Source organism: Triticum dicoccoides, chromosome 1A (assembly GCF_002162155.2).
Source record: "Triticum dicoccoides isolate Atlit2015 ecotype Zavitan chromosome 1A, WEW_v2.0, whole genome shotgun sequence".
In the NCBI taxonomy this organism is placed as follows: domain Eukaryota; kingdom Viridiplantae; phylum Streptophyta; class Magnoliopsida; order Poales; family Poaceae; genus Triticum; species Triticum dicoccoides.
The window spans coordinates 25,171,981-25,188,890 of NC_041380.1; the positions used below are offsets into that span (position 1 = coordinate 25,171,981).

General features: G+C 46.3%; 1 protein-coding gene across 2 annotated transcripts in view; it reads left to right on the plus strand.

Annotated features, from left to right (window-relative positions):
- Positions 1–1,716, plus strand: part of LOC119360289 (BURP domain-containing protein 9-like) — a 4,142-nt gene extending 2,426 nt beyond the window's left edge. Inside the window, exons 4-5 of one of the 2 annotated variants that reach the window (XM_037625995.1) lie at positions 163–528; positions 648–1,716. In XM_037625995.1, coding sequence (XP_037481892.1) covers positions 163–528; positions 648–1,396 — 1,115 coding nt within the window. In that variant the 3' untranslated portion in view covers positions 1,397–1,716. Of the gene's footprint in view, positions 529–647 lie in introns of both variants that reach the window. The other variant, XM_037625999.1, reaches the window with a different exon arrangement.
- The last annotated feature ends 15,194 nt before the right edge of the window (positions 1,717–16,910 follow it).

A 16,910-nucleotide genomic window follows, 5' to 3' on the forward strand; every position in this document is an offset into this window, starting at 1 on the left:
CCAAAGCTGAAGACGAGAAGAGTAATGGTGTATGGGACCCGTCCACAACAAACGACATCATGAAGAACAATGGTAATTGGGGGCCATCCATAACAAACGACATCGAGAAGAACAATGGTAATTGGGGCTCATCCACAAGAAACGACATCCAGAAGAGCAAAGGTGTATGGAGCCCGTCCACAACAAATGATGTCGAGAAGATCAACAATGGTAATTGGGGCCCATCCACCAAAGCTGAAGACGAGATGAGCAATGGTGTATGGGACCCGTCCACAACAAACGACGTCCTGAAGAACAATGGTAATTGGGGCCCATCCAACCAAGCTGAAGACCAGAAAAACAATGGTAATTCAGGCTCATCCACAACAAACGATATCCAGAAGAGAAGTCGTAAATGGGGCCCATCCACCAAAGCTGATGACCAGAACCACAATGGTAACTGGGCCTGGGGCTCATCCACAAAAGCTGAGGACGACAACCACAATGGTAACTGGGCCTGGGGCTCATTGGACATCCAGAAGAGCCATGGTAATTAAAATTCTTTTTGCATTTCTATTTGCATCAATCATCTGTTCAATAAAATACATAATTATTGTACCCATTGTCTTAATATTAAAATGTCTTGTAACTATATATTAACTTTTTAGCAGGAGGATCCCACATTGGCCAACACAACCACAAACATGGAACCATGTCGAACATGGTGTTCTTAGAAGAGGCCCTCAAACCAGGATCAACTATCCCTTGTTACATCCAACCATCGGCCACCTTAGGAGCTCCTTTATTACGGCGTGATGTTGCCGACTCTATCCCTATGTCCACGGGGAACTTCATCAAAATTCTGACAATGTTTGCACCAGCGTCCAACGACATGGCTACCAAAATATGGTCGACGCTGGATGATTGCGAGCACCCGCGCGCTATCAAGGGTGAGACGAAGGCATGTGTCAGCTCTGTGGAGTCAATGGTGGAGTTTGCTGCATCCGTGCTCGGGGTTAGTACCTACAACCTCGCAGCCTTCTCCTCACCGCACGTGCCCGTGGATGGCGTCATGACAGGGAGGGGGTACAAAGTGGCGGCTGTAACGAGGGTCAGAGAGGCGGGGGACACCATGACTTGCCATCGCGGGAGTTTCCCGTTCGCTATGTTCATGTGCCACGCGGTGAATCCCACCAGAGTGTACTCGGTGACGCTGGAGGGGGAGGACATTGATGCTGACGGCGCGGGGCAGAGGATGGAGGTACTTGCCGTGTGCCACCTGGACACGTCAGACTTCCACCCAGCTAAGATGCCGTTGCACGTCAAGCCTGGAGATGCTCCACTCTGCCACTTCATCTCCAGGGACAGCATTCTCTGGGCGCCTGCTACGCCCGCTTCTGCTCACGCTGCTGCTTAGCTACATGTGTAGCTACATAAATAAGAACAGTGTGTGCCTATGTAAGGCGTATGCATGCATGTCCAGAGCAGTCATGCATGCCTCCTGCGTGTGGCTACGTACCTACACGTATGTGGTCTGAATAATTATTTGTGTAGAGTGCTTGATGTGGTGTATGGTCGTGTGAGCGAGTATCTTACATATATATAGTGTGTACCGATGTATAGGTGTTTGCATGTATGTCCACCGCATCCTTGCATGCCTCTCTGGCTTTTGTCTGCGTACTTGCACGTGCGATATGTGGTCTTAGTTATTTGTGTAATATGCTTGATGTTGATGTACCGTCATGTGAGTGAGTATTTTACTATTACTAGCAAATTGACACGGATCTAGGTGCAGGATAACTGGATCACTCTCAAATATTCGAATCAGAGTAGCTACAAGGTAGGATTGGTTCTCAGCAAGAAGGGGATCGAGAGGCGAGAGTCAGGAGGTGGGAGAGAGGATACATCGCCCAACGGCGCCGATTCAGTAAGTGATCCAACGATGCAAACCCTAGCGAAGCGCTGCCCTCTATATACCTACTCGGTCCACTCTGGGCCTCGCACCAGAGGGTTGGGCTTTACCTTCCTCTTGGGCCGATCCAGCTGGCATGGGCTTCTCTGAATGGGGCCCACCATTCCCGTGACATTCCCCTCTCCTTGAGACTTGGCTTGACCCCAAGCCACAGCTTGGGGAAATCTGGATTTCAGAGGTACTTCATCTTCCCAGGTGGCCAGCGAGTCGGGAAATCCAGACCAGCGCACCAAGACTTGCTTCACCTGACGAGTCCCCCGTGTCACCGATCGACGCTGTAGAATTTGCTCGGGCACTTGCAGGGGAAGGAGATCTTCGTCAAGCGTTGGCAGCTCCGGCATGACTTGTGTTGACGGAGGCACGCCCAGCCGGAGTTGTGAGACATGGATGACGGGGTGAATACGCGTCGCTTCGGGCAGCGCCAGCTTGTATGCCACTTCTCCAACACGCCCCAGCACCTGAAAGGGACCAAAATAGTGAAATGCCAATTTGTGATTAGCTCCCGTAGCCACCGACGATTGCGCGTATGGCTGAAGCTTGAGGTACACCCAGTCCCCAACAGCAAATACTCGATCAGAGCGCTTGTGATCAGCTTTGCTCTTCATCACCTGCTGCGCTCTGTGCAAGTGCTACTTACAAGCGCCATAACTTTTGCTCTCTCTTTAGTCCAGGCAGCCAAATCAGTTACTGCCTCGTCGGCAACATTGGTGATCCCGAAGAAACGAGGCTTGTGTCCATACAGAACTTCAAATGGAGAAGAACGAAGAGCTGAGTGATAAGAGGTGTTATACCAAAATTCTGCCAAAGCCAGCCAGTCCACCCACTTGCTAGGACAGTTGTGCACGAAGCAACGGAGGTACAGTTCCATGCATTGATTGACTCTTTCGGTGGTACCATCAGTCTGAGGGTGCCGCGCAGAAGAGATATTCAGCGTAGTATGCGTCAGCTTGCACAGCTCCTGCCACACCCGACTGGTGAAGATACGATCACAGTCTGAGACCATTTTATCAGGAGGCCCATGAAGTTTGAACACATTCTCCATGTAGGCTTTTGCGACTTGCAAAGCTGAGTAAGGGTGCCGCAGGGGAATAAAGTGTGCGTACCGTCAACTTATCAACCACCACCAAGATAGAGTTAAATCCTCGAGAAGACGGCAATCCTTCCACGAAATCCAAAGTTACCATCTCCCAGGCTTGCTCGGGAACGGGCAACGGCTGAAGAAGCCCTGGATACTTCACGTGCTCCGGCTTGGCCTGCTTGCACACCGCACAGTTTGCCACAAAAATCTTGACAGTCTGCTTCATTTTTGGCCACGCAAAATGTCGGATGATTCGATTATAAGTAGTGTGCACACCAGAGTGCCCCCCAAGTGCTCCCGCATGCAGTTCATGCAACACCATCTTCTGCGCTGCTGAGTTGGAGCCGAGCCAGACTCGTCCTTTGTATCGAATCATCCCATCCACCACCATGAAGGGGCCATCCAACGATGCCCCTATAGCTGCAACTACCAGCTTGTTCGAGCAAGCCGGGTCATTGTGATACCCTTTCTTCACCTCGTCCAACCAGGTGGGCACGCACACGGACAGGGCACACATGCTGCTCTCGGGCAGGCGCGACAATGCATCAGCCGCTACGTTTGAAGCCCCACGACGATCCTCGATCTTATATCGAAGCCCCAAAAGCTTAGTGAGAGCCTTGTGTTGCCAGGGGGTTGTCAGCTTCTGCTCATCGAGACATGACAGACTTCTATGATCAGTTCTGATAGTAAACTCAGACAACAGAAGATAAGAACGCCATCTGTCCACTGCCATAAGTATGGCCAGACACTCCTTCTCATAGGTCGAGAGACCCCGATGCTTAGGACCCAGGGACTGACTGAGAAAGGCGATGGGGTGCTGCTGTTGCATAAGGACCGCGCCAATGCCAACATCTGACGCGTCTGTTTCGATGACGAAAGGCTTGGAAAAGTTCGGCAGGGCCAAAACAGGCACTGTGGTAAGAGCTGTCTTCAGCAGACGAAAAGCCTGTTCTTGAGTAGGTGTCCACAAGAACGGAACACCCTTCTTGAGCAAATCTGTAAGAGGCTAGCTAATGATTCCGAAATGTTTAACAAACTTGCGATAATAGCCCGCCAATCCCAGAAATTGGCGCACATCTTTGACAGACTCAGGTTGCTTCCAAGCTAGAACCTTGTCAGTGTTCTTTGGATCAGTACTCACGCCCTCTGCACTGATAATATGGCCAAGGTAGCGCAGTTGTGGTTGCGCAAATGTACACTTTGACCTCTTCACTTTCAGGGAATATTGCTGCAGTCGCTGAAACACCTTCCGTAGCAACACCACATGCTCAGCCAGGGTTTTGCTGAATACCAGAATATCATCAATAAAAACAAGGACTCCTTTTCTCAGGAACGGAGCCAGAACTACATGCATGCCTCCCTGGAAGGTTGGCGGTCCACCTGTCACTCCATAAGGCATCACTTTAAACTCGAAATGACCATGATGAGTTTGAAAGGCAGTCTTGGCCTCGTCCTCGTGCCTCATCCGAATCTGATGGTACCCAGACCGCAAGTCCAAACTGGTAAACACAGTGGCTCCGTGCAATTCATCTAGCAACTCATCAATGACCGGAATTGGATATCGGTTCTTGATGGTAATCGCATTGAGGAAGCGATAGTCCACGCAAAAACGCCACTCTCCATCTTTCTTTTGCACCAGCAACACCGGCGATGAGAACGGGCTGCGGCTGAGCTGAATAATCCCTTGCCTTAACATCTCAGCCACCTGAGCTTCTATTTCGTCTTTCTGAGCTGGGTTGTAACGATACGGACGACGTTTGATAGGTTGAGCCCCTGGAATCAACTCAATGGCATGGCCGAACTCCCGCTGAGGTGGCAAACCTTTGGGTTCTTCAAACAGATCTGCAAATTCCATGAGCAACTCTTCTACTTCTATAGCAATTGGCACGGATTCTCTCTCAGGCTTGGATATAGCTAGGAGCAACACATGTGCCAGCTCTATGCGAGCTTGCATCAGTTGCAGCTCAGCCCCAGTAATGGCCCGACAACACGACATCTCAGGCATGGTACCAGTCAACTGAACATACACGCCCTTGTGCTGAAATGTCATTAGCTTCTTCCCCAGTTGACAGTCATCAGGCCCCTAGACTCGAGCCAATCCATGCCTAGCCCGACATCATAACTGCCCAAAGGAAACAACTTGAGTGTGGAACTAAATTGGTGGCCTTGAATAACATAGTCACAGTTTGGCACTTCCTGATCGCATACTGTAACTCCCCCATCAGCCACCTTGACCTTCAGCGGTATACGCATTGCTTGCACCCCCTCCAAATCTTGAGCAGTCTCGGTGTTGATAAAACTGTGAGAACTCCCGGAGTCCACAAGCATGAGCAGCACCTTGTTGCCAATCTTTCCCGACAGACGAAATGCTTTGGGTGCTTCTGTACCTTGAACAGCTGCCGTCGACAAAAGACAGAGATCATCTTCAGAGCTTTCCGCCTGAACCACAGCAGTACTTGGTGAGGCAGGGGTGAAATCATGCCCACCAGCTCCTCCACGACGTGTAACTGAACTGTGGATGCACAAACGTGCCCTGGCCCCCATCTCTCGCCACAAGTAAAGCAGAGACCACGGGCTTTGCGAAAAGCCCTAAGAGCCTTGAGTTTGTCATCCGTTGTGGTGAGTGCAGGACTTGAAGATGACTTGGCTATATCCATACCTCGTCGTGTCTCCAGTGGAGTTGAGACAGGCAGAGACGCATACGGACGCCCCATTGAAGCTGTCGCAGGCACAGCCACAGACAGGGATGGGCGCGAAGAGGAACGCCCAGTTCTGCTACTGGATGCCCCCGAGCGTTGCGCCACAGTAGCCTCCTGCTCCTGACGCACCATGTCAACCACCTCTTCCTGCAATTCAGCCAAGGAAACAGCAGTATCGAGGTCTTTTGGACGATGCAACATTACTGCTACTTTAATTTCATGAGCTAATCCTTCAATGAACTGAGTGGTGAAAAACAAAGGATCCCAAGAGCTATGATGCACTAACAAACAGTGCATGGATACATTGAACTGTTCGGCATATTCTAGCACAGAACCCTCTTGCTTAAGCTTCGAAAAGCGACGCAATAGATGCTGAAATTCTGACCGACCAAATTTTTCAAGAACTGCTGTGCAGAAGGCCTCCCAACTAGCAGCCTTAAGATGCATCTTAGACCATTCAAGCCACAAAGCAGCAGCCCCAGTGAAATGGACAACCACCGTGTCCACCCACACGGCTGGATCAACTCCACACACGCGAAAGTAGGCTTCGCAACGAATACGCCACCCAGTAGGGTTATCACCGTCGAAACTGGGGCACTCTACATGCTTATGATAACCCCTATGACCAGCACTATTGCCAAAATCCAACAACGGTGGTGGGGGAAAAGGTGCCGTGGGAAAAGGAGTGCGGACCGTACCGTTGGCCGGGACCGGCGCGGGGAGGAGGGCCCCCCCAACCAGTTCCCGTGGAATCGAAGCCCTGCGGTGGCCATCGGGCCCGTAGCCGTCGCCACTGCGATGCCCTTCGAGCTCCGGCGCGTCTGCCACTGCCGAACTCGAAGGTTCCGCCGCCTTGTCACGGCCCGCTGTGTGCCGCGCCATCTTCTCTAGTTCCGCGCGGATCTCACCGAGATCGACCCGGAATTGCCCCATCGCTGTGTCCACGCCGGGGCGCCATACCGCTAGATCATGCACCACTGGCTCCAAGGAGGCGAGCGCCAGCTCCATCTTGGCGACCGCTGGCTCCATGTTTGTGACGGCGGGGGCCATCAGATCCAACGTCTTCTGGATCGCGAGAAGAGCCTTGGCGATGCCGCTTCGCTCCGCAGCGGCTTCCTCCGGCTGCTGCTGGAAATCAGTCCCCGCCATGATCTCTTTCAGACTGCGGGTTTTCTGCGCCAGATCGGCCCGCGGAAGAGAAAATTTGTGGTGGATTTGAAGGCTCTGGTACCAAATGACACGGATCTAGGTGCAGGATAACTGGATCACTCTCAAAAATATGAATCAGAGTAGCTACAAGGTAGGATTGGTTCTCAGCAAGAAGGGGATCGAGAGGCGAGAGTCAGGAGGTGGGAGAGATGATACATCGCCCAACGGCGCCGATTCAGTAAGTGATCCAACGATGCCAACCCTAGCGAAGCGCTGCCCTCTATATACCTACTCGGTCCACTCTGGGCCTCACACCAGAGGGTTGGGCTTTACCTTCCTCTTGGGCCGATCCAGCTGGGCTGGGCTTCTCTGAACGGGGCCCACCATTCCCGTGACACAAATATGTTCTTGTGTTGTTACTGTTTGATTTTTCCTGAATATTCTGACGACATGGATGGAAACACGTTATGGTCTTGGTTGCACACAACGAGTGTGGAATGGAATTGTTCATCACTTATACAGACGTAATTGTTGATTTGTTCAATTGAGAATACATTGCGCCCAGTAAGAGACTTGAGCGTGCAGCGACGTGGTGGAATCGAGGCATGGGAACAATCGAAGTTTCTACCTCATAGACACCACCTAGGTAGACAAGTTTGCCCAATCTAAAAGACTGGCCAGAAAATAAATGTAACACCCCAAGTATCCCTATCTAGAATGCATACTACCACACTACACTAAAATCTACCAAGTCTGAAATTTGTTTGAAATATGGATAGCGTTCCCTTTATATAAGGGCAGCCACAACAAACAATTGATATAAGATGATAGATAGTGACGTTATAGCTTGAAATAAACATCCATGCAGTTCATACGATCTCAGCCAGTCTCAAGACATAAAGTATAATGGCTCAACGATGTAATGTAGAATAAGCAACTTATAATTTAGAAGATTACAAGTCACTAGCTAGCTACGGCGAGAGATGGTAGCAGAGGAGCTGTCAACGCACTCTGTCACGGTGACCCAGCCCCTAGGGCATCGACTCCAATGTAGTAACAGAAGGAATTTTGTGACCTTGCCTTTTTATTTTTGGTTGGTGGGGGGGCAAGGCCATCATGGCTAGCTTTACTAACTTAGTCAATTATTTCATCGTTCACGGGGTGGCTGATTAAGAAACCCGGGGGTTCATCAAACCAACTTCTATCGTACTTATTACAAAAACTAAAATTTGCTAGCTCATGAGCAACACAATTTGCACCACGAAAAATATGCTTAAAATGACCTTTCCTATTAATGTACCCGAGTCTATGCACTCCGCAAAAATCGCTGTTGCTGCATCCCACCACGTTTCTTGGCCTTGACAATAATTCGCCACTCTCAGAGAATCGGAGTCCGCTTTAACTCTGTTAAATCCCATCGCATTCACCATGTTTAAGCCATCTCGCATTGCCATAGCTTCGATGGTCACATCTGTTGCATACTGTATGAATTTACATTGAGCCGCCAAAAATCGGCCTCTATCATCTGGAAAGACAGCAGCAGTCGTACCTGAGCCTTCCTCTGCATGAAATGATGCGTCAACATTCAGTTTGATAAATCTCGGATCTGGCTTCATCCATTTACGTGCAATTGTCCCTGTATTGCGACTAACTAAATTGATATGATTTCCAACTAGTCCAAGAACTGAACTAGTCCATCGAGAAGATAGTGGACAAGAGTCATGATGAGTATGTTGTCGACGTAACCACCAAATATACCAACAACCAGTAGCAATGATCTCCTTGCAATTTATTCTGGGCATGATTTGTAGTGGCGAGTCCTGTTCTACCAGTAGAAACTCCAGTATAGCTGATCCTGACCGATCAACTTGCACAGCATGATTGATCCAGTCAGTTAGGCCCAGTCCAGACCACAAGTTCCTTGTTAAGTCGCATAGGAAAAGCATATCTCGTATATCCTCGGGTCCCCTGCGGCACAATGGACATTCGCCATATATGGGTATATGTCTATTTGCTAGTATAGAATTTAACGGAACAATACCCAGAAGAGCTCGCCAGTAGAATATTTGAATCTTTCGCGGCACTTGTAACTTCCATAGTTGTTTCGAAACTTCTGCTTGCATGGTACTAGTCGATCTCAGATTCCCAGGAGAGTGGTCTCTGTACTTATGTAGCCATTCCTCATGATATGCAGTATGTACAGAAAAATATCGTTCCTGGATGGATGCCAAGCTATGAAATCCTCGAAAGCTTGGAAATTGATTGGTATCTGGAGAACCCTTGCTGCATCAACAGGATAAAAATATCTCTAATGAGTTCCTCATCCCACTGTGTACTAACGGGATCGATGAGCTCAACTACTCTTGAAATCACAGTATGTCCCCTGGGTGTTATAATTTTCCTATCAGGGTTTGATGGTACCCAAGGGTCACTCCAAATATTTACCTTCTCACCTGATCCAATTCTCCATATGTATCCCCGTTTGAATGTGACCAAACCAGCCACAATGCTCTGCCAGGTAAATGAAGAACCTTTCTTTGGACCTGCTTGCAATAACTCACAATGTGGAAAATATTTAGCATTCAAAATCCAAGCACAAATAGATTCCGGGTTAGTTACCAGTCTCCAACACTGTTTTGCAAGAAGTGCCAAATTGAAAGAGTATAGGTCCCTAAAGCCCATGCCACCTTCACATTTTGGTATACATAATTTCCACCACCACAATCTGAGAACTTTTATTTTCGGGTCATTTTTTATTGCGCGGGAAATTCAGAAAACAGACAAAACATGGCATTTATTTTATTTAATTAATAAAAACAGAGAATAAAAAGTAGGGACATAAAGTAGTGCTTACTAAATTCATCAACTTCATACCGCTCAAAAATGATTCATTAATAAGGTTGACCATGTCTTATTAACAACCACTTTCGATTAGCATGAAACCGAGGAACTTTCGTAAATCACTAAGTTACCTCAATGGGGATTTGCATCTCCCCAACAATAAGCATTTCATATTTCTTTTTGACAGTAGGTAGAGGTATTTGAAAACTTCCAATAGTGATTGTCGAAGATTTTTCAATAACATTAATACCATTCATTTGGAATTGTTTCTTCGGAAAGTGCACCGCATGCTCATTACCATTAATATGAAAAGTGATCTTGCATTTATTGCAATCAATAACAGCTCCTGCAGTATTCAAGAAGGTCTACCGAGGATAATCGACATGTTGTCCTCCTCGGGCATCTCAAGTATAACAAAGTCAGTCAAAATAGTAACATTAGCAACAAAAACGGGCACATCCTCACAAATACCGATATGTATGGCAGTTGACTTATCAGGCATTTGCAAAGATATTTCAGTAGGTGTGAGTTTATTCAAGTCTAGTGTTTTATATAAAGAGAACGGCATAACACTAACACCAGCTCCTAAATCACACAAAGCAGTTTTCACATAATTCTTTTTGATAGAGCAAGGTATAGTTGGTATTCCCGAATCTCCAAGTTTTTTAGGTACTCCATCTTTGAAAGTATAATTAGCAAGCATAGTGGAGATTTCAGCTTCCGGTATTTTTCTCTTATTAGTGATGATGTCTTTCATATACTTTGCATAAGGAGGAATTTTCAAGATATCAGTGAAGCGAGTACACAAAAAGACTGGCCTCAGCATTTCAGCAAAGCATTCAAATTCTTCATCATCATTCTTTTTATTTGACTTGGGTGGAAATGGCATGGGTTTTTTAACCCACGGTTCTCTTTTTTTGCCGTGTTTCCTAGCCACAAAGTCTCTTTTATCATATCTTTTATTCTTAGGTTGTGGGTTATCAAGATCCATAGGTGGTTCTATCTCAACATCATTATCTGGTTCTTTTTCATTTGGTTGAGCATCCTCATGAACATAGCATTATCTTTTTCATTATCACTAGGTGGATGTTCATTACCAGATTGAGTTTCAGCACCTGAGATAGAAGTTTCATTTTCATTATCTGGAGGTTTTTCTATTTGAGGTTCACTAGAAGTGTGCAAAGTCCTATCATTTTTCTTTTTCTTTTTCTTTTTAGAAGGACTAGGTGCACTAGTGTTATTTCTTTGTGAATCTTGTTCAATTCTTTTTGGGAGTCCCCCGGGCTAAAGTGGTTCCTGATTCATTTTATCTCCTCTAGTTGCAACTCTAAAAGAAAGTCATGCATATTATGATTCATTTCATCAAGCAATTCTCTTTGTGATTGAGCAACTTGTTCTAACTGAGTTTGAACCATAGAAGCATGTTTTCCAACACCTCTAACGTCATTTGAGATTCTAAATAACAACTCACTCAAGCGAGCAAACATATCGGAATTATATTTCAATTGTTTCATAACATTTGCATTGAAGTGATCTTATTTTCTAATGTAGTTTTCAAACTCATAAAGGCATTGACTAGGATGCATATTTTTGGGGAACGTAGTAATTTCAAAAAAATTCCTACGCACACGCAAGATCATGGTGATGCATAGCAACGAGAGGGGAGAGTGTGTCCATGTACCCTCGTAGACCGAAAGCGGAAGCGTTATGACAACGCGGTTGATGTAGTCGTACGTCTTCACGATCCGACCGATCTAAGCACCGAACGTACGGCACCTCCGTGTTCTGCACAAGTTCAGCTCGATGACGATCCCCGGACTCTGATCCAGCAGGGTGTCGGGGATGAGTTCCGTCAGCACGACGACGTGGTGACGATGATGATGTTCTACCGACGCAGGGCTTCGCCTAAACTCCGCGACGATATGACCGAGGTGGAATATGGTGGAGGGGGGCACCGCACACGGCTAAGAAATGATCACGAAGATCAACTTGTGTGTTCTAGGGTGCCCCCCTGCCCCCGTATATAAAGGAGCAAGGGGGAGGCTAGCCGGCCCTTGTGGGTGCGCCAAGGAGGAGGAGTCCTCCTCCTAGTAGGAGTAGGACTCCCTCTTTCCTACTCCTACAAGGAGAGGAAAGGAAGGGGGAGAGGGAGAGGGAAAGAGGGGGGCGCCAGCCCCCTTCTCCTAGTCCAATTCGGACCAGAGGGGGGGAGGGGGCGCGCGGCCCATCCTGGCTGCCCCTCTCTCTCTCCACTAAAGCCCATAAGGCCCAATACTCCTCCCGGGGGGGTTCCGGTAACCCTCTGGCACTCCAGTTTTCTCCGAAATCACCCGGAACACTTCCGGTGTCTGAATATAGTCATCCAATATATCGATCTTTATGTCTCAACCATTTCGAGACTCCTCGTCATGTTCGTGATCACATCCGGTACTCCGAACAACCTTCGGTACATCAAAACTTATAAACTCATAATAAAACTGTCATCGTAACGTTAAGCGTGCTGACCCTACGGGTTCGAGAACTATGTAGACATGACCTAGAACTGTTTCTGGTCAATAATCAATAGTGGAACCTGGATGTTCATATTGGCTCCTTCATATTCTACGAAGATCTTTATCGGTCAAACCCCCTGTTCAAGAATTCGTCCGATTAACCAGTTAACTTGCCGATTAACCCCTACTCGTAGGGTCACCGAGTAGCCGATAAACCAATAAATCGTCCGATTAATTGATTAAATGGCCAAATAACTTGCCGATTAGCCTATTAATCCCCTACTCGCAAGCCAACCGAGCAGTTACCAGTTAACGATTTCCTCAACAATGGTCAAACCACATAACAGTTGTTCCCTTTGTCATCGGTATGTTACTTGCCCGAGATTCGATCGTCGGTATCCAATACCTAGTTCAATCTCGTTACCGGCAAGTCTCTTTACTCGTTTCGTAATACATCATCCCGTAACTAACTCATTAGTTACAATGCTTGCAAGCCTTAAGTGATGTGTATTACCGGGAGGGCCCAGAGATACCTCTCCGACAATCAGAGTGACAAAACCTAATCTCGAAATACGCCAACCCAACATGTACCTTCGGAGACACCTGTAGAGCACCTTTATAATCACCCAGTTACATTGTGACGTTTGGTAGCACACAAAGTGTTCCTCTGGTAAACGGGAGTTGCATAATCTCATAGTTGTAGGAACTTTGTATAAGTTATGAAGAAAGCAATAGCAATATACTAAACGATCAAGTGCTAGGCTAACGGAATGGGTCAAGTCAATCACATCATTCTCCTAATGATGTGATCCTGTTAATCAAATGACAACACATGTCTATGGTTAGGAAACATAACCATCTTTGATTAATGAGCTAGTCAAGTAGAGGCATACTAGTGACATTATGTTTGTCTATGTATTCACACATGTATCATGTTTCCGGGTAATACAATTCTAGCATGAATAATAAACATTTGTCATGATATGAGGAAATAAATAATAACTTTATTATTGCCTCTAGGGCATATTCCCTTCAGTCTCCCACTTGCACTAGAGTCAATAATCTAGTTCACATCATCATGTGATTCAACACCAATATTCACATCTGTATGTGATTAACACCCATAGTTCACATTGTCATGCGACCAACACCCAAAGGGTTTACTAGAGTCAATAATCTAGTTCACATCGCTATGTGATTAACACCCAAGAGTACGAAGGTATGATCATGTTTTGCTCGTGAGAGAAGCTTAGTCAACGGTTCTGTCACATTCAGAGCCGTATGTATTTTGCAAATATTCTATGTCTACAATGCTCTGCACGGAGCTACTTTAGCTAATTGCTCCCACTTTCAATATGTATCCAGATTGAGACTTAGAGTCATCTGGATCGGTGTAAAAAGCTTGCATCGATGTAACTCTTTACGATAGGCTCTTTTATCACCTCCATAATCAAGAAATATTTCCTTAGTCCTCACTAAGGATGTTCTTGACCAATGTCCAGTGATCTACTCCTAGATCACTATTGTACTCCCTTGCCAAATCCAGAGCAAGGTATACAATAGGTCTGGTACATAGCATAGCATACTTTATAGAACCTATGACTGAGGCATAGAGAATGACTTTCATTCTCTTTTCTATTTTCTGCCATGGTCGGGATTTGAGTTTTACTCAATTTCACACCTTTGCAACACAGGCAAGAACTTTTCTTTGACTGTTCCATTTTGAACTACTTCAAAATCTTGACAAGGTATGTACTTATTGAAAAAACTTATCAAGCGTCTTGATCTATCTCAATAGATCTTGATGCTCAATATGTAAGTAGCTTTACTGAGGTCTTTCTTTTAAAGAACTCCTTTCAAATACTCCTTTATGCTTTCCAGAAAAATTCTACATCATTTCTGATCAACAATATGTTACTCACTAATATTTATCAGAAAGGCGGTAGTGCTCCCACTCACTTTATTGTAAATACAGGCTTCACCGCAAGTCTGTATAAAACTATATGCTTTGATCAACTTATCAAAGCGTGTATTCCAACTCTGAGATGCTTGCACCAGTCCATAGATGGATCGCTGGAGCTTGCACATTTTGTTAGCTCCTTTACGATTGACAAAACCTTCTGGTTGCATCATATACAACTCTTCTTTAATAAATCCATTAAAGAATGTAGTTTTGACATCCATTTTCCAGATTTCATAAAATGTGGCAATTGCTAACATGATTCGGCAGACTTAAGCATCGCTACAGTTGAGAAAATCTCATTGTAGTCAACACCTTGAACTTGTCGAAAACCTTTTTGTGACAAGTCGAGCTTTGTAAATAGTAACACTACTATCAGTGTCCGTCTTCCTCTTGAAGATCCATTTATTTAACATGGCTTTCTGACGAGCAAGTCAATCAAAGTCCATGCTCACTAGTTGAGCGATTCTCCTCCATCTTTTATCTATAGAACTTGTTGGAGACTTCATATCTCTCAACTCGGGGATTTGCTTGAAATATTAACTTCAATTCCTGGAACATCTCATATGGTCCATGACGTTCAAAACGTCTTTGTAGTCCCGGTTCTAAGCCATAAACCATGGTGCACAAAACTATCAAGTAGTCATCATATTGAGCTAGCCAAATGTTCATAACATCTGCATCTGCTCCTGCAACAGGTTTGTCACCTAGCGGTGCATGAAGGACATAATTCTTCTGTGCAGCAATGAGGATAAACCTCAGATAACGGATCCAATCTGCATCATTGCTACTAACATCTTTCAACAAAATTTTCTCTAGGAACATATCAAAATAAACATATGAAAGCAACAACGCGAGCTATTGATCTACAACATAATTTGCAAAATACTACCAGGACTAAGTTCATGATAAATTTAAGTTCAATTAATCATATTACTTAAGAACTCCCACTTAGAAAGACATCCCTCTAATCTTCTAAGTGATCACGTGATCCAAATCAACTAAACCATAACCGATCATCACGTGAAATGGAGTAGTTTTCAATGGTGAACATCACTATGTTGATCATTTCTACTATATGATTCACGCTCGACCTTTCGGTCTCAGTGTTTCGAGGCGATATCTGCATATGCTAGGCTCGTCAAGTTTAACCTGAGTATTCTGCGTGTGCAAAACTGGCTTGCACCCGTTGTAGATGGACGTTGAGCTTATCACACCCGATCATCACGTGGTGTCTGGGCACGACAAACTTTGGCAACGGTGCATACTCAGGGAGAACACTTCTTGATAATTTAGTGAGAGATCATCTTAAAATGCTACCGTCAATCAAAGCAAGATAAGATGCATAAAGGATAAACATCACATGCAATCAATATAAGTGATATGATATGGCCACCATCATCTTGTGCTTGTGATCTCCATCTCCGAAGCACCGTCATGATCACCATCGTCATCGGCGCGACACCTTGATCTCCATCGTAGCATCGTTTTCGTCTCGCCAACTATTGCTTCTACGACTATCGCTACCGCTTAGTAATAAAGTAAAGCAATTACAGGGCGTTTGCATTTCATACAATAAAACGACAACCATATGGCTCCTGCCAGTTGTCGATAACTTGATTACAAAACATGATCATCTCATACAATAAAATATAGCATCACGTCTTGACCATATCACATCACAACATGCCCTGCAAAAACAAGTTAGACGTCCTCTACTTTGTTGTTGCAAGTTTTACGTGGCTGCTACGGACTGAGCAAGAACCGTTCTTACATACGCATCAAAACCACAACGATAGTTCGTCAAGTTAGTGATGTTTTAACCTTCGCAAGGACCGGGCGTAGCCATACTCGGTTCAACTAAAGTTGGAGAAACTGACACCCGCCAGCCACCTGTCTGCAAAGCACGTCGGTAGAACCAGTCTCACGTAAGCGTACGCGTAATGTCGGTCCGGGCCACTTCATCCAACAATACCGCCGAACCAAAGTATGACATGCTGGTAAGCAGTATGACTTGTATCGCCCACAACTCACTTGTGTTCTACTCGTGCATATAACATCAACGCATAAAACCAGGCTCGGATGCCACTTTTGGGGAACATAGTAATTTCAAAAAAATTCCTACGCACACGCAAGATCATGGTAATGCATAGCAACGAGAGGGTAGAGTGTGTCCATGTACCCTCGAAGAACGAAAGCAGAAGCGTTATGACAACGCGGTTGATGTAGTCGTATGTCTTCATGATCCGACCGATCCAAGCACCGAACGTACGGCACCTCCGTGTTCTGCACACGTTCAGCTCGATGACGATCCCCAGACTCCGATCCAGCAGGGTGTCAGGGATGAGTTTCGTCAGCACGACGGCGTGGTGACGATGATGATGTTCTACCGACGCAGGGCATCGCCTAAACTCCGCGATGATATGACCGAGGTGGAATATGGTGGAGGGGGGCACCGCACACGGCTAAGGAACGATCACGAAGATCAACTTGTGTGTTCTAGGGTGCCCCCCTGCCCCCGTATATAAAGGAGCAAGGGGGGAGGCCGGCCGGCCCTTGTGGGCGCGCCAAGGAGGAGTCCTCCTCCTAGTAGGAGTAGGACTCCCTCTTTCCTACTCCTACTAGGAGGGGAAAGGAAGGGGGAGAGGGAGAGGGAAAGAGGGGGGCGCCGCCCCCCTTCTCCTAGTCCAATCCGGACCAGAGGGGGAGGGGGGCGCGGCCCATCCTGGCTGACCCTCTC